The 26,269-nt window shown below is 40.0% G+C and overlaps 1 protein-coding gene across 3 annotated transcripts in view; it reads left to right on the top strand.

The window, feature by feature from the left end:
- The window catches only part of SLC39A12 (solute carrier family 39 member 12), a gene marked incomplete at both ends in the record, with an annotated part of 69,266 nt that overhangs the window by 19,947 nt on the left and 23,050 nt on the right, over positions 1-26,269 (top strand). Inside the window, 6 exons of one of the 3 annotated variants that reach the window (XM_079774016.1) lie at positions 6,134-6,306; positions 9,652-9,823; positions 14,317-14,489; positions 18,244-18,396; positions 21,002-21,112; positions 23,939-24,005. In XM_079774016.1, the coding sequence (XP_079630142.1) occupies positions 6,134-6,306; positions 9,652-9,823; positions 14,317-14,489; positions 18,244-18,396; positions 21,002-21,112; positions 23,939-24,005 (849 nt within the window). The remainder of the gene's footprint in view (positions 1-6,133; positions 6,307-9,651; positions 9,824-14,316; positions 14,490-18,243; positions 18,397-21,001; positions 21,113-23,938; positions 24,006-26,269) is intronic. The other 2 variants (XM_079774017.1, XM_079774018.1) reach the window with 2 other exon arrangements.

Below are 26,269 nucleotides of genomic sequence, written 5' to 3'. Positions count from 1 at the left end.
TAACTGCCCTCCCCTGCCAGCCTGGTCACCCCTAACTGCCCTCCCTTGCTGGCCTGGTCACCCCCAACTGCCCTCCCCTGCAGGCCTGGTTGCTCCCAACTGCCCTCCCCTGCTGGCCCGGTCACCCCTAACTTCCCTCCCTTGCCGGACTGGTTGCCCCTGACTGCCCTCCCCTGCCAGCCCGATTGCCCCTGACTGCCCTCCCCTGCCATCCCGATTGCCCCTAACTGCCCTCCCCTGCTGGCCCAGTCGCCCCAACTGCCCTCCCCTGCAGACCTGGTCGCCCCTAACTGTCCTCGCCTGCAGGCCTGGTTGCCCCCAACTGCCCTTCCCTGCTGGCTGGTCACCCCTAACTTCCCTCCCTTGCCGGCCTGGTTGCCCCTAACTGCCCTCCCCTGCCGGCCCGATTGCCCCTAACTGCCCTCCCCTGCCGGCCTGGTCGCCCCTAACTGCCCTCCCCTGCCGGCCTGGTCGCCCCTAACTGCCCTCCCCTGCCGGCCTGGTCGCCCCTGACTGCCCTCCCCTGCTGGCCCAATTGCCCCTTACTGCCCTCCCCTGCCAGCCTGGTTGCCCCCAACTGCCCTCCCCTACAGGCATGGTTCCCCCCAACTGCCCTCCCCTGCTGGCCATCTTGTGGCGGCCATCTTGTGTCCACATGGAGGTGGCCATCTTGTGTGTTGGAGTGAGGGTCAATTTGCATATTACCTCTTTATTATATAGGATACCTTCCCTTTTCCAATACCACCCACACCTTTTCTATTTTGTTGCAGAATTTTTGGTTACAAAAAGTGTTTGTTTATCCAGTCTGGACTTTGCTGATTGCATTTCAAGTCATTTAATATGTATTTATATGCACTGTGTTCATATATATTGGTTGTTATATGTAGAGGCTTGATTGATTTTTAGGTCGTGTATTTATTTGGAGGTACTGTCTTATAGTCAGTGTTATTCACCAGAAGGTACATAACATTAGTTGTCTCTTTTTAAAATAAGTTATAAGGTATTGATGATCATTGCCTAGATTGACTAGTTATTTAGGGTTTATGAAATCATGATTTAATTCTTTCATTTCTTCATTGATTAGTATCTATATATATAAAAGCCAAGTGACCAGAACACTGGAACAACCGGAATGACCGGTCGCTATGACTTGCACAGCATCAGCCAACAGACCCGATTGGGGCCCTGATCGGCCCCACCCAACCACCCATGGCCCTGTCCCCTGGCCGGCCCCCACCCCTGATCAGTACCCCCACCCCGATTGGGGGCGGGGCTGGCCAGCCAACCTCTCATGGCTCCCCCTGCCCCCGCCCCCAATCAGCCCCCATCAGGGCAGGCCAACTGGACCCAACCCATGCATGAATTCATGCACCAGGCCTCTAGTAATTCTATAATGGAAAAAGTTCCATTAATCACAACTTCATTTTATTGAGGTTCTTAAAGTAAGGATAAATTGATTCTTTAATTCACCACTGTTCAAAATAATAACATAGTTTCCTTATATCCTTCAAAGGAGAACAATGAACATTCTTTTATATCATTATGATTTTATATGTCTTAATCCTTATCATTATTACCCTAACTAGAGGCCCGGTGCATGGATTTGTGCACTGGCGGGGTCCCTCAGCCTGGCCTGTGGGGATTGGGCCAAAACCAGCTCTCTGACATCTCCCGAGGGGTCCTGGACTGCGAGAGGGTGGTTCTTGGGTGATGCACCCCGGAATCAGGCTCCCTATTCTTTGGTTCTGGGTGCATCACCTGAGAACCACAGCTGCCAACTCACTGCAGCTCAGCAGCTCCTGCATTGAGCATCTGCCCCTGGTGGTCAGTGTGCGTCATAGCTACTGGCCAGTCAGCCAGTCACTTAGGCTTTTATATATATAGACTAGTGTCCCTCAGCCCATCCTGCACCCTCTCCAATCTGGGACCCCTGGATCGGGCCTAAACTGGCAGTCGAACATCCCTCTCACAATCTGGGACTGCTCACCTGCCTGCCTGCCTGATTGCTCCTAACCACTCTGCATACCAACCTGATAGCCCCCTAACCACTCCCCTGCCTGCCTGATCGATGCCTAAATGCTCCCCTGCCAGCCTGATCATCCCCAACTGCCCTCCCCTGCCGGCCTGGTCCCCCCAACTGCCCTCTGCTGCTGGCCTGGTCACCCTTAACTGCCCTCCTCTTCAAGCCTGGTCACCCCCAACTGCCTTCCCCTGCAGGCCTGGTCCCCCACAACTGCCCTCCCCTTCAAGCCTGGTTGCCCCCACTGCCCTCCCCTGCAGGCCTGGTCGCCCCCAACTGCCCTCCCCTGCAGGCCTGGTCCCCCCCAACTGCCCTCCGCTGCTGGCCTGGTCGCCCCTAACTGCCCTCCCTTGCCGGCCATCTTGTGGAGGCCATCTTTGACCACATGGGGGCAACCATCTTGTGTGAGGGTGTGAGGGTGTGAGGGTCAATTTGCATATTACCTCTTTATTATATAGGATATATAGATTGTTGCTCACATTGTTCCCTCTTTGACCAGTGGAAACTTATTCAAGTTCACTCCTATGTCCTTTAAAATAAAAACCCTTAAAACATTTTATAAATTCTTTGTGTTCTATTATAAAATATTCCAGTTTATCTGGCAAATTTCCTGCCTAGACCTAGAATCACTTGTTTTTCCAAATATATTTTTATTTTCCTATAAACAAATTAATTAAACTTTTTTTTTTTTGCTTTTGAATTTTGAGGGATAGTTAAGAAAGTTTCCCACGTTCCCAGACAATAGAGAAACTCACCCATGTTTTCTTCTAATACTTGTATGTTTTCATTTATGATTCATTTTGGATGAATTCTGCTATATATTGTAAGGAATAGATGCAGGTTACTTTTGTTATGTGACTATTCAATTTTCCTTATACCTCTTATTTTACATGCAGTGAAAATTATTTCCTCCACTGATTTGAGATGCCACTTTTATATAATGTAATAATAAATGCAATCAGGTATATTTCTGTTTCATATTTTGTTCTATTGCTCCACTTTATTCATGTGGCAATATATTTATTTTAATGTATGGTAGAGCTAGCTGTCTTCATTGCTCTTCTTTTGGATATTCCTAGCTTGTTTGTTTTTCCTAACAAACATCATTAACCTCTCAAGCTGTGGGAGAAAAAGCTTATGATAGAAAAAATTATAAAATAACTTAGGGAGAAATGACATTTATAAGATGTTGCCTCTTTTTTAAAGATACATTTTTTAAAATTGATTTCAGAGAGGAAGGGAGAGGGAGAGAGAGAAACATCAATGAAGAGAAAGAATCATTGATTGGCTGCCTCCTGCATCAATCATTGATTGGCTGCCTCCTGAGGATCAAGTTGGCAACCCGGGCATATGCCCTGACCAGGAATCGAACTGTGACCAGGTCCTGGTTCATAGGTCGATGCTCAACCACTGAGCAATACTGACAGATGTTGCATCTTTTTATCCAAGAACATAGTATGTCTTTCCATTTATCCATCTCTACATGTGTGTTATTGTGTAGTGTTTTATTATTTTCCTCATGTAGGTTTTAGACATTTCCTTTTACATTTATACTTAGGTATTTAACTTTCTCTTTGGCTCCCTTTAATACGGTCCTCTCTTTCATTTTATCTTCTAACTGGTTTTTGTTGGTATATATAAAATTTATTGATTTTTGTAGATTAATTTTATAACCTGTTCCATGATTAAATATTTTATTTAATTTTTGAATTTTTTAGGGTTTTTAGATATGAAATCATACTATCTCCAAATAAATAAAATTTTGCCTCTTCCTGTTTAATTATTGTGTCTCTATTTGATTTCTCATCTAATTAGTTAATAATCCCAATATAATGGTAAATAACACTGGAGATGCTCTGAATTCTTATCATGCTTCTGACTTTAAAAAGAAAAGCCTGTAGTATTTTCTCATTGAGCTTAGAGAACAAAGGAGAAAAAAAATTAAGAGTCTTTTATATTAACCCATATATTCACATTTTCAATGCTGTTCATTTCTTTCTATGGACTCAATTTGCCATTTGGAGTCATTTCTTTTTACCCAGTAGTGTTTATTAATTCATTTAGTATTTATTGTAAGGCAGGTCTGCTATCAATGAATTTTCCCATTAATTGTTTACCTGGGATGATTTTATTTTACCTTCTGTTTTGAAGTATAGTTTTGCTGGATATAAAATTTTTGATTGAGATTATTTTTCTTCCAGCACTCTGCATATGAGTCCACTGCATTCTGGACTCCATTGTTTGGATGGGAAATCAGCTACTAATTGTACTGATGCTCCCTTTTATGTGATGGGTCATTTTTTTTTGTTTCTTGCCATTTTTAAGATTTATCTTTGTCTTTGATCTTAAACAGTTCGACTATAACGTGTGTGGGTCATTTTTGTTATTATCCTACTTGATATCGGATGAACCTTTTGAACATGTAAATGAAGGTTTTACATCAGATTTGGAAAGGTTTTAGTCATTATTTCCTCCAATATTTTTTCTCCTTCTTCTATCTATCTATCTATCATCTATCTATCTATCTATCTATCTATCTATCTATCTATCTATCTCTATCTACTCATTGTTGTCCTTGTTCTTTTTGTTGTTGTTAATCTTCACCTGAGGTTATTTTTTTAGACTTGTTCTTTTTTTGTTGTTAATCTTCACCTGAGGTTATTTTTTAGTTGAATTTTAGAGAGATTGGAAGGGAGAGAGGGAAAGAGAGAAACATTGATGTGTGAGAGGCACATCTATTGGTTGCCTCCTACTTGTGCCTGGACTAGGGCCAAGGATCAAACCTGCAACCCAAGTATGTGCCCTTGACTGGAAATAGAACCTGAGACCCTTGGTGCATGGGCCAATGCTCTAACCACTGAGTTATACCAGCCAGGGTAAGACTTTTTCTTTTTCTTAAAAAATCTCTTTTCCCCCCTCTGTTCTTCAGATTGAATTATTTCTATTAATTTGTCTTCATGTTCAATGATTCTTTCTTCTACAATCTCAAATATGCTGTGAGCTACTACAGTGAATTTTTCATTTCAATTATTGTATTCTCTAACTCCAAAATTTTCATTTGAACTTTCACATGATTTTTATCTCCTCATTGAAATTTGCTTTGTTGATTTATTGTTGTCATAATTTTATTTAATTCTTTAGTTCTTTGAACATATTTATAATAGATGCTTTGAATCTTTGCTAAATTTAATATCTAGGAACACTCAGAGACATATTTATTGACATTTTCCTCCCCTGACTCTGCATCACACTTTCCCATTTCTTTGCAAGTCTCATGATTTTTTTGTGGAAAATTGGTTGTTTAAAATAAAATATTGTAGTAACATTAGTTTGCAGTTTTTTTCTACCACTGATGGCAACACTTAGGAAAATACCAGAGATATTTTATTTACAGGTAAAAAGATGGATAAATTCAAAGAATTTCACCATTATATGTAATTATTCTCTGTATCAATTTGTACAAGCTGACAGCTTTACCAAGGGAAACTTAACTGTAATCTATGAATTAACAACCATACCACAGTAGTATTAGAAAAGAAGTTCTAGTTTGTCTCTACAACCTCAACGTTTTTTTCATTTCCTTTCTCTTTTCTGCATGAACACTTAAGAGAAAAATAATTTGATTGATTTAAGTACATTAAATCAAGTACATTAAAGTTTTTAGTCAACTTAAAGTTGTGTAGTGTCTCAAGGGAATAAATTTTCTAAGGATTAGGCCAGTTTCATCTTTTATTTACATTTTTATAGGGAACACCTATAAAAAGAATTAGTTGGCCCAATGGAAGGCACTCCATTGGTGGAATTGCTTATTTCATCTTCTCCAAGATATATATATATATATATATATATATATATATATATATATATATATATATGGTGGGAACATCTTTGTAAGTTTGGTTCAGCCCCAAAGCTTAGCCAAGATCTTGTGAAGGAACCAATATCCATGTGAAATATAAATGTTATTTATTATTGTTCGAAATAAAATCTTTTTTTCATTAGAACTAAATTTACTTAATAAAATATCAATGCTGTGGTCATGTGAAATTGTGTTGGTTCTGAAATTGACCTGTCTTTATTCTATGTGACACTGACTTTGTATAAAACTTCTAGAACTAGACCAACTCCTCAACACTCTCTGGACCAAAGGTACCTGTAACAGAAAAGACCAAGTCCATCAGCTTCAAAGGAAAAAAAACATTGTAACAATTCATGATGGGAGTTACCCTAATCTATCTGTGTCCACGAACCAAGAGCCAATGGATGGTCCAGTTTCCTGGGATCAGGTATTGTCATTATTCCTCTTATATCTCCATTTGCCACTGTCAAAGAAATCCCAGCTCTGAAAGTGGTGCAAGAGTTGTAGAAAAGTTAAAGGATAATATTCTTACATTTTTCTTAAATGTAAGAATATTCTATTTCCACAGAATGGTCATTTTACCCCCTTCTATAAGTGGCTCTCTGCAAACATAAACATGAGACCAAGATATTTAAGAGAATAAGATATACTAGTATTACTCTTTCCTCCCTTGGGTCTATGTTGCATGGATGAATAATTAATTCAATGTACACATATTAAGCCTTTACTATGTGTCAATCACTATTGTGGGCATTAGGGATATGGAATTGAACAAAAACAGGCACAGAACTATGGAGCTTGCAGGCTTATAGGGTAGTGGGAGGATATAGACATTACATAAATACTTATAATACTAGTGAATGAATACTTTAAACAGATTAGATTAATTTAGATTAGAATATAAAGAAATTACTTTGGGCTGTGAGCAACAGAGAAATATTTGTATAGTAGGTAGCACTGAAATGGTTTTTGATAAAAGGTGATATATGATCTTATAAACATACCCATATTTCTTAAAGTTGTATTGCAAAATACTTTCACTAGTGTACTGTGATGCTTCTTAAAAATAGGTGCTATGGTCAAATGAGCTTGTGAAATACTGGAGATAACACATTGCACTGTTTTGGGAAGTCCTTTAGTAAATAAACTTCTTTATGCTCATTTAATCTAGCATTTCTCAAACTTTGACCATGGAATCCTCCCCTGCCCTAATCATTTAAAATAGAAAAAAAAAATTGATGTTCTATGGTAATGGCTTACATATATTGAGTACTTACTATGTATTAGACACTGCTATTACACCTGCATTGCCTCATTTAATGATCCTATCTAATAAAAGGGTAATATGCAAATTAACCATCACTCCATCACTAAGATGGCGGCGCCCAGTCCCCTCAGCCCTGCAGGAGTCCCCCAGTCCTGGGGGGGCGGCTGCTGAGAGTGGGCAGCATGAGCGGCCTGGCAGAATGCTTGCTTCGTCGCCACAGCAATGAGGCAAGCATCCTGCCCCGGCCACAGAGGGCCGCTGGGCTGCAGAGAGCCTCTGGGCAGCAGGTGCGGAGTGGCCAGGCCCCGCAGAGAGCTACTGGTGCACGGATTTGTGTGCAGGGCTACTAGTTATAACCATAAGAGGTTAGGTTATATTAATATATCTTAGGTGAGAAATGGAGCTAATAAGTAATTGCTCAAGTTCACAGGAACTGAGGATTTTTACATAGGTTGCCTGATAGCATATTCAGTGCCCTTAACAACTATGCTATTGTTTAGGAAATGTTGATTTAAATAAATAAAAAACTGGTTTTGTTATTTGTATCTCAGATATTCTTACTGAGCACAATCTGTATTTTAAAAGAGTACAATTCCTGAACACTGCTGAATGCTGTTCCCATAAGTGACAAATACATGATTGGGCAGCATCACGTATTTTTACTGTTATATACTTTAAAAAATAAATTTCTGTCACTTTTTTTTACTTTTCTCTTGAAAGATATCTATGTAAATGGACTCCTTCAATGCTTATTATAGTCAACTAAAGGTGACAAGAGTTAATGCTTATATTAATCCTTGTTTGTGAAGTCTCTTTAAAAGCTTCCAGGGCTAAGGTTATTATTTCTTTTAAATCCTCACCCGAGGATATTTTTCCATTGATTTTTAGAGAGAGTGGAAGAGAAGGAGATACAGAGAGAAATATCGATGTGAGAGAAGCACATCAATTGGTTGCCTCCTGCATGTGTCCTGGGCTCAGGTTAGGGAGGAGCCTGCAACCAAGGTACGTACCCTTGACCAAAATCGAACCCAGGACCCTTGGGTTCACAGGCCAACACTCTATGCACAGAGCCAAACTGACTAGGGACTAAGGTTATTTTATAAAAATTACTTAAGACATACATTTTCTAAGAACAATAATAATAATTTTCTGTGCTAACTATGCAAAATAAACAAAACAACCCATTCTACAATTCTCCTCTGCCACAACATATCACCTTCCTTATGCCTCTGGATGAGACCCTAAGATAGGAGACTAGATCTGAGGATCCTTCCTATTTTATTTAATATATATATATATATTAGTGATTTCAGAAGAAATGTAAAACAATAACCTAAATAGCACAGAAACAGCAAATAAAGATCAAGGGCACAGAAGCTTACAATAGAATATTCAATTTCTTGACAATGAACTGGGGAAAGACACATGGCATTCTGTTCATGTTTTCCTCTCCACTCTTTTACTTACCAGTTAGACATTCTCCGATAAGAATATTTATTATGGAGGGTTCATTACCAAAAGTTTGTTGCTAGTTTCTCTTTTGGTTGTCAGTATTTTTAATGAAGTAATTATATCGCATTAGTAACAAATGATACAAAAGAGAATAGTCTCTGGTGATATTTTTATTTGGATAAGGAAAAAAAAATCACAAGTTTCGTTTTCTGATGTTGCTTCTTATAGCAGATTCCTTGTGGAGTTCTTGCCCAGTTGCTTGCCGGAAAACACCTTCCTCTCGGGCTGGCAGCCGTGGTTAAGCAGCATGATCCCCCCTCCTGTCTCGTGGGCAAAACTGATTGGACTGGATGGGTGTCTGACCCGAGAGGGCCCATCTGTGGCTCTGCTGAAGCCATCAGGTCTCTGTCAGGACTTGCAGAATCAGCTCAGTCTTGGGTTTTGGGACTGAAAGTTCACTTCAGAGTTGGGGCTTATATGTCCAGGTGTTTTCTATAGGAGAAAAGGCCAGACTGAAAAATAACAGTTATATGCAGAGGGGAACAGAAGGGTGAAGATAATGGGCTCTGAAGAGACAAGCCTTTTAAATTAATGATTAAAAAACACACACACCTGACTGATTGTAACTAAAGATCACAAAGGCATTGTAATGGAGTCTTATTTCAATGCGCCAATGGAGCTATGCACCACTCTCACCCACATATTAAAACTTTTTAATGTAATTTTTGATACACAAAATCAACCCTTCATACTTCTGAGATAGACAAATACCTTGTGGCAATTTTGAGAGACCTGTTTATTTATAATCCTCATCTCTTATAAATATGCCTATACAATATAAAAATTGCAAAGATTTAGGTAAACATCAGTAGGCAAAAACAGTGATTTCAATAGTATCTGTGGAGAAGAGATGTCAATTGACAAATGCTGTGTCAACCAGCTGGTATGTAAATGCTAAATGCTACAGCTTCCTGTGTCCATTTTCGCTAGAATGGCAATGGATGGGGAGTTTGTGTACTGAGGTTAGTAACAATGTATGTTTTCCCCACACAGACTTGCTTCTCTGCTGGGCAACTTGCGGAGATATTTCTGCAGAATAGCCTTTCACCTATTTCTAAGGAGGACTTTAAGCAAATGAGTCCAGGAATCATCCAGCAATTGCTCAGCTGCTCTTGCCAGCTGCCCAAGGACCAGCAAGCAAACCTTCCGCCTACCACTCTGGAGAGTAAGATCTGATTCTTCCCTCGGAAAGGGAATGCACCCAATGTGTGTGATAGTAACCGTGAGCACAGGGTGCTTACTATAAACCAGGCACTGTCCTAAGCATTTTACATGTATCAACTCATGTCATCCTCACAAACATCCCTGTGAGCAAGATAATTACCCCCCATTTTACAGATGAGGAAACTGAGGCACATAGAGGTTAAGTGACTTGCCCAAGGACACACCTCTGGTTAGGGATTCAAACCCAGGCAACCTGGTCTCAGAGTTATTGTTTACTTTTATTTTTTTTTAAAAAAATCTTTATTGTTGAAAACATTACCTATGTCCCTCCCCCCGCCCCCACCCATTGACCTTTTCTAGCCTGCCCCCGTCCCTCGCCCCAGGCCTTCACCACCCCAGAGTCATTGTTTTTAACCACTGTGCTATGCCAGCTTTCAATGAATATTTATATCTTGTATACAGTTTACGTAAGTTGATTTGGTCCCCTCTATAGGATTTAGCTATAGACCAACTTGGAAGTGCATAGCTGAGAGGTGGCATGGTATGAGAGAAGGAACACATGTAACGTTGGAATCAGAAATGCAGAGTTGAGTCATGGCTTCTATCCCCAGCCAACTCTGTGATCTTCAGCAATCTCCTTATTTCCTGGATCCATCTCTTTTTCTGCATAGTGGGAAAGCAGTGATGTCTTCCCATCCCTTCACACATCCTTTCACACATTATGGCACATGCAAAAAAAAAGAAAAAAAGAAAAAATGAAGGCACACTGGGGTAAACAAAGAGGCTGCTCTGGCATGGTGGTGACCAGTGCAGGCAGGTACCAGCCTCCCAGACCTGGCTGGCACCCCCAGAAGTGCACTCACCTGTATCCCATTGGATCAGAGCAGTCGGTGAGCCCTACTGTAAGGCTTAAAAAGGTGCCTGTGTGGTTCAAATGAGATAATGTGTACAAAACTGCCTTTTGTAATTTAAAGCACTGTATATTTAAGAGAAAAAATAAAGGTTGCCTACGAACATCCATGATGGATAGGAAAAATTGACAGTTGACACATGCAACTTTAAAATACTACCATTGGCCTGAGGGCCTTATATATGTTTTTTTCAGAGTTACCTTCCTTTTTCTTTGAGATAGTCTGCAGTGCCCATAACAGCTGAATTGTTTGGCTACTCACTTCTAACTCCCAGCGGATTCTGCAGCATTAAGAGACTCATTTGAAGATTTTAGGTGAACAAAAACATGCCAGGCCTAAGTAGCTAAAACTCCACATTTACTGAGAGGGAGAAAGCTTTACTAAAAGTGAGCAGCTAAATAATTCAGCACCTCGTGGTCAATGATGACTTAAAAATGAGGAGGCAGACCAACTATGGCACCTAGCATGTCTGTATTCCACCTCCTGTCACCGTGTTTGGTGCACACAGGCCACCGGGGAATGGGTTCATGAACCGAAGATGCATGGAAAAGTTTTTATCTTTCTAATGACCTTCTAGACCCTTCTACGGAATAGTCTTTCTAAGAAAAATTCAAACAAATCACACTCACTAGAGAACATTAGTGTCCTCAATTTAAAATGTTGCATTATGTAACAAAAGGGCAAGGTTTGTATTGGCCTTCTGAAATTACAGAAATATAAGATGAAGAGGGGAGGGCACAGGGAGATGTTATTAAGAAAACGGTGTGGTGAAACTCAATCTCTAAGCATCACCTCCAATTCGGTTTCCAGGAAAAAGCGTTATTACCACGTACGATTCAAGTTTCAGAACTATGCAAAGTGGCTGCTTGGGAATGGCTAAGGATTTAATTATTATGTTCTTTTTAAAATATATTTTTATTGATTTTAGAGAGGAAGGGAGAAAGATAGATAGAAACATCAGTGATGAGAGAGAATCACCCATCGGCTGCCTCCTGCACGCCCCCTACTGGGGATTGAGCCACAACCCGGATATGTGTTCTGACTGGGAATCAAACCTGTGACTTCTTGGTTCATAGGTCAACGCTCAACCATTAAGCCACCCTGGCAGGGCTATTCTATTCTTTTTTTAAATTAAATTTATTGGCGTGACATTGGTTAATAGGATCATATAGGTTTCAAGTGTGCATTTCTAAGACTCATGATCTGTATGCTGCATTGTGTGCCCACCACCCAAAGTCAAATCATCTTAATATGTTAAGTTTTATTGTAATGATGAGAAACATTTACATGGCACCTGTCTGTAAGTCACCTAACTCCAATCAAGATGCCAAGGGAACTGGGGTAAGTTAGTTAGCAGAGTCCGATGGCCACAAAAGTCAGAGATTTATGGTTTTCAGGCTGTCCTTGCCATATGGGAGCAGGTGAAATCTGGCTCGCAGAGGACATAAAAATATCTGGAAGCTCTAAAGTTAGGAAATGTTCATCCTCTTCCAATACCACATGGTAGCTGCCCTCAGGACAAGGCGGGTGGGGGGAGAAGGATTGTAGAACTTGAAACATGGCCTTTTACCTCAGAAATGTCAGACCCTAATTTGTTTTTGTGAGTTCTTGTCATTTTATGATCTTTTGTAGCTACCCTAAAAATGTGGCAACTTTGAACTTTATTAGGCACCCAGGTTCCCATATTAAACTTCAAAAGTCTTTATGTATTACATGAGAAGAATGACATTCCCACATAGAATCTCTTTGTGGAAGAATGGGATATGAAACTTGGTTAAATGTCTCTAGGGATATTTTAAATAACATAGGTATTTTTACTAAATTAGAACAGAATAAAACTTCTAGGTGTATGACCATTACAAACCATTTTTATCATTTTTAAAACTTTAATTGTGGTAAAAACACACACATGGAATTTATCATCTTAATTATTCTTAAGTGTAGTATCTACAGTTCAGTAGTATTAAGTATTTTCACATTGTTGTGCAATAGATTTCTAAAAAAGTTTTTTATCTTGCAAAACTGAAACTCTATATCCATTGAATAACAACCACTTTATAGTAGATTCCTAGCAGTGAAAGAATGGTGATGAGAGTGAGAAAATCAAAGTTTAAAAGGTTTTTTGCCTTCTCTGAATATACCACCAACTCTATTTTAATACTACACTCCTATATAATTTAGAAAAAATCAATAAGAGTCATAATTATAATTAGAACTTATAATTCAATAAAGGTCATCTTAAAAAATCACAAGCCTATTACCATGTTATCAGCTAGAATCATTAATATGATCTAATGTTCCAGAACAGTACAAGAATAATGAGAATAGGCTATTTTATGTGATAGCTAACTTTAAGATGATAGTTTCCTAAAATCTACACTGGACTTTAAAGAATATGATAACTACATTGTTTGATTTAACTTATCATTTATTTGTATGTAGTCACTAAAGGAAATGACAGTTTAATTTTGTAATTACCTTCTTTTATTGTTTATAAACAAGTTTTCCATGACTTACTAATAATGCCTAAATAAGTAGAAAGCAGAGTATTTGCAACCAAAGGGAAATGGTGGCTTGAATAACACTTTTTCTCCAAATCATTTATATTTGACTCTGAAAGCCATTTTTCTCTTTATTAATCTTACTCTTTCTTTCCTCCTCTCTTTCTTCTCCCCTCATACACGTTTGTTTTTGTTTGAATAATTTAAAAATTGTACTTTCTGAATATTTTCCAAAAAAAATCTAGAAGCTAGAAACATGAAATAAATTTGGAGGTTACAAAATATTATTGCAATAATCCAAAATGTCGGTTGTCCAAATTTATTACCAACTGCTACACATTCATTGATCAGTTTTTACCAACGCAATCACTCATGTTAGTCATTGAGAATAATAAACACTCTTGACATTACAAATAGTTTTGAGAACCTCTGGAAGAAAGTACTCATTTTGTATACAAACCCCGGTCTCCCTGGGCCCAAACAGCATGCTCCCATTGTCACACTGCTGCCTTGCCTTCGAAAGGTTTAAGTGTGATTAGATGGGTATTTTTACCACTACGTGTCCATGGAGGTGGTAGTTTAAAGTGAGAGAAATTAATATCTTGGGAGTGGGAGGTAAGTTAGGTCCTTGCTTGCCACAGTGATTTTTTTTTAAAAAATATGTTTTTAGTGATTTTAGAGAAAGAGCAAGTGAGAGGAAGAGAAACATTGATGAGAGAGAAACATCGATTGGCTGCCTCCTGGTGCATGCTCCCTACTGAGGGTCGAGCTCCAAATCTGGGCATGTGCCCTGACCAGGAATGGAACCATGACCTCCTGGTGCACGGATTGACACTCAACCACTGAGCACACCAGCCCGGGCCCACAGTGATTTTTTAATAAGAGGTCATTGGGGTAACTTTAAAGGAACAGGGTTGTTTGGTGAAAATCTTTTTATTCTTAAAAATGAAAACATTTTACCCAGTATAACACATAAAACAATTTCATAGCCCCATGGACTGTATAGTAAGACAGCTTTCACCAGCTGAGGCACTAGTAGAGGGCGTGAGCACTGACTGTTTCGCATTCTCCTTCCCACTTAGAATACGGCTACAGCACAGTGGCTGTGACCCTGCTCACGCTGGGCTCCATGCTTGGGACAGCGCTGATCCTTTTCCACAGCTGTGGGGAGAACTACAGGCTCATTTTACAGCTGTTTGTGGGCCTGGCTGTTGGGACACTCTCTGGGGATGCTCTATTCCACCTTATCCCTCAGGTAAGCTGTGTTCCCCACCCCCACCCCTGCCCCCCCGCCATGTCAGATAGAGTAAGTCCAATTTCTCCTTATGTTTAGCTCAGTGATGGGCAACCTTCTGAGCTTGGTGTGTCAAACTTCACCAAAAAACTGAGCATAACTCGGGTAGTGTGTCACTTTGAGGAAAAAACATTATTTCGCAAATGTTTCATCCTCAGGAGCAGCAAATGTTTCATCCTTGGCATGCGGCCGCCTCAGCAGCCATGTGTCATCAGAAATGGCTACACGTGTCAGTGCTGACACGCGTGTCATAGGTTCGCCATCACTGGTTTAGCTATTGAAGGTACTTATGCAAATTTTCACAGCAACTTGGATGAGTAGACATAGTGGCCAGTGTTTTCCTTGGAAATGAATATCATTTCTGCAAAAAACCTGTAGGAAAAAAGAGATGACCAATTATGTTCACCACATTATGCTTATCCTACATAATAAAAAGGTAATATGTAAATTGCCATCACTCCGCTATGCCCACGATTGGGCCAGCAGGAGGCGCAGGGGGCGGGACTCGGGGTGTCCGGGGTGGTGATTGGGCCAGCAGGACGCTGAGCTCGCGTCGCCAGTGGCGGCGCGAGCTCAGCATCTGCGCCATGGCTGTGCTGCGGAACAGAAGGGGCCTCTGGGGCTGCGAGCCAGGCGTTTGGAGGAGCCAGGCGTTTGGAGGTCCCAGCTGACAAGGCAGTGCGGGCGGGCGGCGCGGCTCCCCGGGGAGGAGTCTGGCGGCGGTTGGGCCGCAGGAGTGTGTGGCGGTGTCCACAGAGGACGCGGGTTTCCACGCAGCCCAGGCCAGCTGAGGGAGGGCTCATGAGGGAGCCAGAAGGCAGAGGAGGCGGCGGCCCCAGCCTTCCTGGGCGGGAGGCGAAGGCAAGACCCTGGCCTGGGCTCCAGCCACCGGAGGACCATGCCTTCGCCCCACCTCGCCCTAGGGGCCCAGGGACTTCGGAGCTGCTGGCCACACCGGTCCCGACCAGTGGACAGACAGCTACACATGCATGATTTAATCATGCACTGGGCCTCTAGTTTTTGAAATAAAAAAAAACAAAAAACGGTGACCAGATGTAGATTCCTACTAAGAACAATTCCGGAAGCACTTACTAATTACCGGCACATAACCATGAACGGGCCGTACGTGTTGCCCTGGCTTTTCTCCAGTGCCCCCAAACTCATCAGTGTCACTCTCTGCCCTTCTCTGCTGTCTTTTGTGCGGGAAGATTGCATCTCCTCAGGCCCCTGGCAGGCAGGCTGTTGCTGTTGTTGTGTTCAGCCAATGTGAGGCACAACAGAAAAGTGAGGGGAGGAGGAGTGCGTGGCAGGGGTATTTCTTCCTGCCCCCTCCTGGCTCTGGTACTTGCTCTAGAACAGCGATTTTCGATCCGTGTGCCATTGCAATTTAAATTGCAATTTTTAAAAAATGCAGTATTTAGTCAGGGATACGGACCTCTTTTCCCTTAGATTGTCAAATTAAAAAAAACGACAACAGCCAACACAATAGCCATTTGGTGTGAATGAATCAAACTTACACCTATTTTTTGTCAGATCAGCAGAAAATGTATTTTTGGTCGTGCCACAGAATTCTGGTAATTAGTGTATGTGCCCTGAGATGAGAAAGGTTGGAAACGGCCCATGGAGAAGCAGCAGTTAGCCTGCAGTCTCACAGCTCCCACGGAGGCCTCCTCCCCAGCTCCGCCTCCCACCGAGCTTCAGCAACATTATTTCCAACCTCTGCCTTTTCATCCCTGAGTGCTGATGGTTTCCGGGGGGGTGGCAAGTTTCTGGTTGTCTCATTATCCTGTGTCCACACCCTCGACTTTGCCTATACCTATACCTCCGTGATAGTAGCATCATTAACCTCTCTTCATTTGGACCATCCTGCCCAACTGAGCACGTACAGATTTCCCTTAAGAAAAATGCAAGCACCAGGCAGTTGGCTCTCCGTTGAAGTCTTGTAAGGCTCTTTCTTTGTCAGAAATGAAAGGGCTAGGACCTGAGATGCAAACCAGTTCAGGCAGCAGGGTCTTCAGATGAGGATGTCTATTTCCTCTGAAATCTCTTGTGATGAACAAATGCTCCATCCTCTCAGGAAGTCCGAGATGCTAAAATTTTCCACACGCCGCTGGTCCTTCCCTACAGGGTCACTCTTGTTGCTTAGAGGCTCGCTAATTATGAGATGTTCCGAAAATTGCCAAGTGAGCATTGGAGAAATGGAACAAACCATTATTAGTTTTAATTCCCCCTGTAATCTGATTTTCTGGAAATATTTCAGGGCTTCTTGGCTTGAGGCGGTGGCCGAGGCCTTTTTCTAGGTCACCGCAGTGGCGGCCGAGTTGTTCGCTCCCAGGACCCAGGGAAATGGCCGAAGGATCTGAAGGCCTCCTGGGTCTCCCCAGGTCGGGGTGACATCGCTCCAGGCAGCAGGGGTGGGTTGGGGTGGGTGGGACTGTGGACTGGCTCTGCAGAGACCAGGCGCGAGGGGAACTGAAAAGATTAGCTGGGTTTCATGGAAACTGGAAGGCAGTTTTATTCCAGGAGCCAGACGAGGACAGAGGAAGATGCAGCACAAAGGTGGTGGAAAGCTGGAAAAATCAGTGAGGTCCCTGAATGTGATCCATGACAACTGTTCAAAGGGCTGCAGAGAAATGACCCCCCAAAAATTCCGTTTAGCTAAAGTTATTCCACTTAAAGATGTACATTTTATTCCAGGGTTGTGTTTCTTTTCTGTTCTGTGATATTACAATATTCTCTAGATTATGAAATAATGGTAATTACAAATATTAGGTGGGCATCCTTTAATGTCTTTACCAAAAGAAAAAGTTGACCAACATATGTTGGTTTTGTGACTCAATGTATATGCTCATTCATGCACTTGTGTGTAAGTATATGTTTGCACACACAAATATCTACTACATACATATATGTATGAATATATACATATAAAATATGTGCAGATATAATCTTGTTTTCCTCTTTTTAATGGTCAGTAACACCCTAAATGTGGAAACCACTGAGCTATTTCTTAAATTGCCATCTCCCGGGGAAGGAATATGATACATAATGATTACTAGCTCATAAGAAATTATGAGGTTAACCAATGGAATGAGTCAACCAATGGGATGAGCCAACTAGAGGAAAATTCCTAATGCTTTTCTTGTGTCCTTTTCTGTCCCAGGTTGCTGACAGTATTGCTGGGCATATAGTATGCCTTCAACAGAAAATGTCTTTCAGGCAGATTTTTTACTTCTCTGAACAATTATTAAAAGTATTCTTTAATTGCAATGGGGCATGTGGAAAATAAAGGCCAGATGAAATGTACCTTTGCATTTGTTCTGGATATAAAATACATTGACTTGCTATAAGGCATTGCTATGCAGATATTTTTGAACTCCTGGAAAACAATTCAGCTAAAGGACTAAGAATGTATGAAAATTTAGGCCACTTGCTGAAATAAGCTTAGGCTTTATTGTGTTCATAAGCAGAAATTACTCACAGCTCTCCCTTCTTTCCTCTTGTACACATTTTATTTGATGGGAATTAAATCCTGCAGTGGAAGTATTTATACATCTAAAAGCAAACTGGGCTTTGAATTATTTCAGGAGTTGTCATGGGGTGCCCCAGAATGAAAGTTGAATATATTCAATACTGGACCTACAAATTAATATTTAAATAATCGAAAGTTATTTCTTTATGTCTCTCTCTCTTATTTTAATTTTAATTTTTTTAGGTTCTTGATTTACATAAGCAGGAAGCCTCAGAGTCTGGGCATTTCCATGAAAGCAAAGGTCACATTTGGAAACTGTTGGGACTAATTGGAGGCATCCATGGATTTTTCTTGATAGAAAAATGTTTTATTCTCCTTGTATCACCAAATGTCAAGGTACAGTTTAAATTTGATATATCCTTTGCTTTTGGGCTTCATAATATCCATCTTTTATTGTACTTGTTCAAAAATGATTGACGTTTTCATGAAGATGTCTATGTAAGGGATGAGGCTCTGATTTCTAGAATACACGGGTCATTCTGACTTCCCTGTAAATTCGGTTACTAATCTTTGAAACATCTGTAGCTGGCCTGGTGATGTATTTGTTATAATCTGCAACCTGACCTTCATGGCTAGGTTAGAAACAGGGGACTATTTCATGTCTGAGAATGAAGGGACCCAAAGGTCTAGCTATCAATCAATGTTTTGAAGGACTTTTCTAATAAAAACCAAACAAGCAAATAAAAATTTTGAAAAGTCACAAAATTACCCATTATTTTATATCTTAAGGACATTTAAAAGTATTAAAAACAAGGAGCTCAGGAAAGGTATTTGTAAGAAATCCTTTTTTTTTTTTAATTTTAGCTTGAATCATTGCTTTCATTTGGGCTTGTATTTGATTAATTTCTACATATATGATGACATGTAAAACACAGTGTGGTTAATTTATGATTTTGGTTTTTTGCACCAGTAAGAAAATAGTTGAACTGTTTGGTGGATGGTTAAAAGGTAAACACTTTTGGAAGACTCCAGGGGATTAAAATAAAGCAAGTTTTTTTTTTTACAAAGTCCTGATGCTCTGCAGTCCTCTATGGATTTTTCTTAACCCTGACTGCACTCAGGCCAAACTTTAGTAGACTTTTAAAATATCAGCACTTCTTTATTATCATTCCTAAGTGTATTCAAAAAATCTACTTTATGTATCAAAGAAAGATGGTTCTGTAAATGGGTAGAAGGTTGCTAGGTGGCTAGATGTGTGATAAAAATAGATATAGCAAAATGTCAACAACAGGACCAGGAAGTAGATGTAAGTGCTCACATTATAGTTCTTTCCGTTTTTCTGTATATTTAAAAGTTTTTATAATAAATAGATTTTCAACAGAATTCTGAAAAAACAATTCCTGTGTAAATGAAGCAGGTTTGTTTTTTGGCCTATGGCCCAAGCGAGGATGTGATTTAAGATTGACAATTCAAGCTTCTGTCACATCTCCTGCTAAAGAAGTTTGGGACATTCCACAAAAGAGGCTCTAATCTTAATAAACATGAAAAAAACGATACTAGATCACAACTTATACACAACTAGAGTCCCGGTGCACAAAATTCGTGCATGGGGGTGTGTGTCCCTCAGCCCAGCCTGCACCCTCTCCAATCTGGGACCCCTCGAGGGATGTCCGACTGCCCGTTTAGGCCCGGTCCCACCTAAATGGGCATCCCTCTCACAATCCAGGACTGCTGGCTCCTAACCACTCGCTTGCCTTCCTGCCTGATTGCCCCTAACCACTTCTGCCTGCCAGCCTGATCACCCTCTAGTCACTCCCCTGCCAGCCTGATCAATGCCTAACTGCTCCCCTGCTGGCCCAATTGCCCCTAACTGCTCTCCCCTGCCGACCTGGTCGCCCCCAACTGCCCTCCCCTGCAGGTCTGGTCACCCCTAACTGCCCTCCCCTGCCGACCTGATCACCCCTAACTGCCCCCCCCCCCTGCCAGCCTGTTCGCCCCTAACTGCCCTCCCCTGCAGGCCTGGTCCCCCCCCAACCGTCCTCCCCTGCAGGCCTGGCCCCCCCCCCCCCACCTGCCCTCCCCTGCAGGCCTGGGTCCCCCCCAACTGTTCTCCCCTGCAGGCCTGGTCACCCCCAACTGCCCTCCTCTGCCGGCCCGATCACCCCTAACTGCCCTCCTCTGCAGACCTGATCGCCCCTAACTGCCCTCCCCTGCTGGCCTGATTGCCCACAACTGCCCTCCCATGCTGGCCATCTTGTAGCAGCCATCTTGTGCCCACATGGGGGCAGCCATCTTTGACCACATGGGAGCGGCCATCTTGTGTGTTGGAGTAATGGTCAATTTACATATTACTCTTTTATTAGATAGGATATATTAGCATCTCTGGGCTGGGAAAACTAAATTGCTAAGCCAACGAATCAACCGATGTGCAATAATGAAAAATTTAACCAGGATGAAAATGAGTGAAATAAAATCTGAAAATGTAGCATTTATTTAGATTATCATTGTATTTTTCAGGGAACTTAAAATAAGTTTTAAGAACATAATTTTAAGATTCATGATATTGTGTAAAATAAAAAGAATGCACATGTTTTAGAAGCTACAAGTGCTTCTAAAATCTGGAGATTTTTATTTAATAGTTTTAGGGTATAATACAGTTTCACTTATCATCCTTTTGGTATCTCCGTCAGAAAAAAAAAAATCAAAATTTAATTTTGCAGTAAATAAAAATGACATTATAAAAGGCACCACTGTTTGAGTCTTTTAAAATTCTTGAAATTGCATTCTTAAAGCATTCTGAATATGCATGAAGCAGTCCTGTGCTTCTCCAAGGTGAGGCATTTTAGCAAGTATTTATCACAGTGAAATTTTCCCATTATTCCTTTTGTGTCACCCACCACTTTGGCCAAAAGGCAAAATGTTAAACAGAACCATGGAATTGACAAAGGCTGCACATGCATTCTTTCACCCTCAGAACTAATTTCAAACCATCCTTATCCAGCAGAGCGTGTCATTGGTTAATGGGCACGTGGGACATTCCCACCATCTTGCACTCAACTCTGAAGTAAGTGACCAGTCAGGCAGAGGCAAATCTGCTTCAACTATCCAGTTGGTAGGTTATTGATCTGAATTGTTTTACTAGTTTGATTACCGTTTTTCCTTTACTCCTTGATTTCTAAATAAAAAATCAGTAGGATAGATATAGAATCCACTCTTGACTTACCTATATTCTTGACCATGATAAATAATTTGGAAAACTTTGCCAAGCACCTGAAAGCTGTTTTAAAGTGTAAAAAACATGTTCCATAGATTCAAATCTTTGCTATCTGTACCAATTTGAAACAAATATGGATTAGATTGATATAATATACAGCAACTTAATAATTTGGTTTACAAGTTTACATAAACCAGTTGACCTTTACTTAGTTTTCCATTCTGAGTCAGCCTTGGCTAGGTGGATGTAAATAAGTGTTAAACAAGGAATTAGTGCATCTGGGAGTGGGGTGTTCATTTCGCAATGCAGATGTCTGCCCAGTGAGATGTCTCATTTAATGCCTTCTGTTGTATTGTATTTTCCATGACAAAACTGTCCATATGAATTCTCAAAACACAAAACCAGTTAGGTTCGGAACAGTATTCCCATTCTAGTTCTCAAAGTACAAGTAAAGGAACAAGCAACATATGAAAGTAATATGTAACAGACAGAAAACGTGGGGGTATAAGAGGCATGTTTTCTGTCTGTTACATATTACTTTCATATGTTGCTTGTTCCTTTACTTGTACTTTGAGAACTAGAATGGGAATACTGTTTCGAACCTGACTGGATGTTGTGTTTTGAGAATTCATATGGAGGGGTTGACAGTTCAAGGATAGATTCCTAACCGAGTAGAGATAAGTCAGCTATTCCTGAGACAGTAACACAGCAAAATAGAAGTCGGGCAGTAGATTGCAGATCTAGAGCTAATTCAAAGGTAGGAACACAAAAGTTCCTTTAAAAGTGATTTTTAAAGCCCTATGGTGTTTAATTTCACATGTGGTTGGAAAGAAGATAACTTCAGGCTGAGATTAGTTTTAAAATCATTCTAATGCTGACTCCATTCCTTCTGTTGGATTGAAGGGTCCAGAACCCCGAGATGTGTATAAGAGAATCTCTGATTCTAGCTTAATGAGTTTGGTTGTATTTGAATATGCTGGTTCATTAATAACATATTCACCATTCCTTTTATTATTTAAGCTGCAAGATCAAAGCTAAACAAATAGAAATAATATGAACTTCAAGAACTATTTGGTTCAGTTTCTGGTTTTTCAGGCAGGAAGGGAACTTACAATCCTTTCCAATCAACAAGGAATTATGGATGTTTGCTTCTAAATTTCTTTACAGAGTATGACATTATATAGCTTTTTGGAGAAAATATCCTGGAATAAATATTTGAACTCCTGACTTTTAATGGAACCATAGTGACTTTTGATTATAATCAGGCCTTAATGTAATGTGAAAAAAACAAACAAATACATTTTGGGGGAGGAGGTCATTCTAGATACCCCAATTTCAGGCAACAGGCCTGTCTATCTCCTTTAAACCTGTATCCTTCAGATCTTCTTCTCAGCATCCTTTTCTAAGAAACTGCCTATCATTATATTTTTTGAATACCTGCTATTATTTAACATGTGAACTTCTTGTTTTACATTAAAAAAAAAGATGCTTATGTCTCACATTAAATTTGTCTCAAGGTCTCCACAATTTTCAATGATAGAATTATGTAAATGTGCTTTCCAAATAACATATTTAAAAGCAGGTAAAAATTATTCTTTTCATATCCTATATAATAAAGAGCTAATATGCAAATGGTCATCATGCCCTCGCGCCCTCACACCCTTGCACCCTCGCGCCGGGGCTGGGGGACCTGAGGCGGCACCATCCGCCCAGCGGGGCTTGATAGGGGACCTGAGGCTGCGCCCACCCCCCCCCCCCACACCCTGCAGGGCTTGATGGGGGTGGGGCCGGCCAGTGATTTCGAGGCACACGCACGTGGGCAGAGACTTGACTCTGGGTCCCGTGGTGTGCCCCAGACTCTGACAGGAGGAAGATTTTCATATACATTTTACTAATTTTCTTGCAAATCTGACACTTCTATTATAGAGAAAGGGCAAATAGCAATATTAAAATATTTCCTCTAATTAATTCCCTTTTAATGTGCACAAATTTCATGCACGGGGCCATTAGTAATAAAATAAAAGTCTGAGGTGTAGGGAGGAAAAGTGACTTTCCAGGAACTGAACCACGAGTCAGTCTCAGAAATAAAATCATGTAATCCTAACTCATAGATGACAATTTTGAAATCTCACTTTCCCATCATATCAAAGGATGAGAAAACTTTAAAAAAAAAGATTATATTTGTCTTTTCTCATTCTGTTAATATTCCTTCTTAATCGGCAATATTCTTTTACTGGCTGATAAAGCAAGAAAATCAGATTATTATGGCATGATGAATGAAATGAAGTATGTGTTGGCATGGGTTACTTCTCCACCCACAATACACATTCTGCTTAAAGATCAAAAATGGATTTTAGATCTACAATCAGGAGAAGAGCTAAATCAGGCCAAGAATTAAGAATCTCTTTTTTACAACTTTTGGTTTCATGGAGGCTCCATCATTTAGGAGCCTGAGTGACAGCCGGTCTCGGTAGCTTCTGGCACTCCATGGGAGGCTCCGACCTCCCTGAGGGCTGCTGCCATCTACAGGCAGATGGTGCAAATGCGTGCAGGTTCCGGCCGTTCCTTCTGTGTGTGGCTATGAAATTTAGAAGTTCTAATATGCTCTAGAGTATTCAACTATCTTTCAAAAATCGACATAACTCTTCAGATGCTTCATTTTTTTCCAATGAAAAAGATGACCATTGCTTATCTTTTATCATTTATTTTTTTCATTTAAAATAGAAAGGCCCAGAGGATTCCCAGGCAGCTGAAATTCCTATAGGCAGTATGACAGCTTCCAACAGAAAATGTGAGTACTCAAAGAAAAGAAAAGAGAAAGAACTTATGGACACAGACAAGAGTGTGGTGGTTATGGGGGAAGAGGGGTGGGTGGAGCTGGAAGAGGATATAAGGGAGATAAATGGTAATAGGGAAAAATAAATAAAAAGGGGGGGGGGGGAAAGAAAACTACCCCGTAATACACAAACTACTAATATATGCAAAAAAGAAAGAAAGAAAATGTGGGTACTAATTCATAAAAGCTAAACATTCAATGTAGAAAATGTCATAGATAAAGCTTATGTCTGCTTTAAAATAAATGTCAAAAATTTCGTATTGGTTATGTATTTCATTATTAAAATTTTTGCAATAGAATTTTTAATAGACTTATTCCCATCAGTCTGTAAAACATACCAAACATTAATATCAACTTTACTCCATTCTTTAAAAAATGCTGTTTCCCCCAATTGCTTAAAACTGATCTTCTAAAATCTTCAATTAGTTTAAGTACATATGTGGTTATCAGAGCTCCTTTAAAATCATGGTTACATGATGATTAAGCCTTTCACTTCCTGTGAAGTTTGAAGGCATCATTGTTTTTTTTTTGTCTTCTATCACTGTCTACTGAAAATTGATCATAAATGCCTATCTCATTTGTGATATTGTCATTTAAGCTGGTGGAGTTCAAATCAGTGATACCTTAATATTCACATCTTATTCTATAAGTTATTTGTTGATGTAATTTTCAACCAATCCTTTTCTGAATCTAATTTATCAATTTTGGATAGAAATTTATTTCTTTTTGCTTATGTTTGTGAATAATTAGAATTTTTTGGTCTGTTTTTGTTTTTATCAGTTGCTCCTGAATCTTTGCCCCATTTTTCTCATTTATGTTACCTTTTGGTGACACACTCTTCTTAGTGTTTTAATGTTAAACATGATGAATGCTAAGCTATGATTAGTTATTCCCACTCTACTATAATAAGTTAGTTTCCCAATAATAAAAATAGGTACCATTTACTGAACAATTATTATATGCCAAGCACAGTGCTAAAAACTAGACATGGGTTATTTCATTTAACCCTCCTATAGTTTAATAAAATAAGAATGATTATTATCCAAATTATACAAGTGAAGCAACCAATTGCTAGAGAGGATAAATCAGTGCCCAAGATTCCATAACTAGTAAGCTCCAGTATTGAGGCACTAAGGAAATGCTAATGTACCAACAACTTCTCTGTGATCATTCATTAACGCATGCGTCCATGTGTCTTCTTACATTTTCATTTATTTAAGAACGTGCCATGTTTCAGGCACTGATGCGTGAGATAATTAAAATAAGAATGGTCCTTATTTCTAGTTTGCAGTGTGGTTGCGATGGATCACCGTTCTAAATGTGTTAGATATATTAATTCCTGTAATTTATTTATTTGATTCAAAATATATAATTACAGAATGTGTCCAATTCTGCTTTCAGGACATTGTTGGTAAATTTTTTCCTTTTAAATCTTCAGTTCCAGGAGATATTTTAGAATACCTGACAATAGGCATATCTTTGTTTTTGTTTTTGAAAGGAAGCAAGAGGCAAGAAAGATGTGCTCAGTCAAATTGGAAGCAAAGAGCAGATGCTAGGTCAGGGAGTAACAGTGGTCCTATTCAAGTATTTTATAGGCCTCATATCTGTCCACTTCAACTATCAAGCTTGGCATACAGAATCAATAGTGAAAAAACCCAAATTCAATTACTCAACTGCCCTTTTGCCAGGGACATATTAAATTAGCTTCAAATATTTGATTACTTATTTCATATTACCTCACTGGTGGAGTTCAGCTTGTGTTTCAAAAGACAGGATGTGAAAATCCTACCCACAGTTTGATTTAAATAAACAGAAAGCAAAGTGATATAAGGTTCAGCCCATGTTCCACCATGGAAAATCTCTGGTAAGTCAAAAACCTGGAACTCCATATGACTGCCAGGTACATGAGGAAAGGTAAATATTATTGATAATTCTGTAATGAGTACATTAACTCACCAGTGGACGCTTGGTTTACCTTCTGCTGAATAATGTTTCAATTATCTTAAACAATGTGCCAACATATTCCTGTGGCTTACATGCAAAAATGTAACTTGTCTTGTGGCTTGTTCCATGTCCATGATTTGTTATTTAGAAACCTATAATCAGAGATAATAAAATAACAGAAAACAAAAACAAGCCACACTGTTTCTTAGTAGAATATAAACTGGGTAAAAATTTTCCACTTTGAACATATGCTATTAATAGCAATACTACCTACA

Source organism: Cnephaeus nilssonii (assembly GCF_951640355.1).
Source record: "Cnephaeus nilssonii genome assembly, chromosome: 1".
NCBI classification, from domain to species: Eukaryota; Metazoa; Chordata; class Mammalia; order Chiroptera; family Vespertilionidae; genus Cnephaeus; species Cnephaeus nilssonii.
This window is presented reverse-complemented; position numbering and strand designations above follow the sequence as displayed.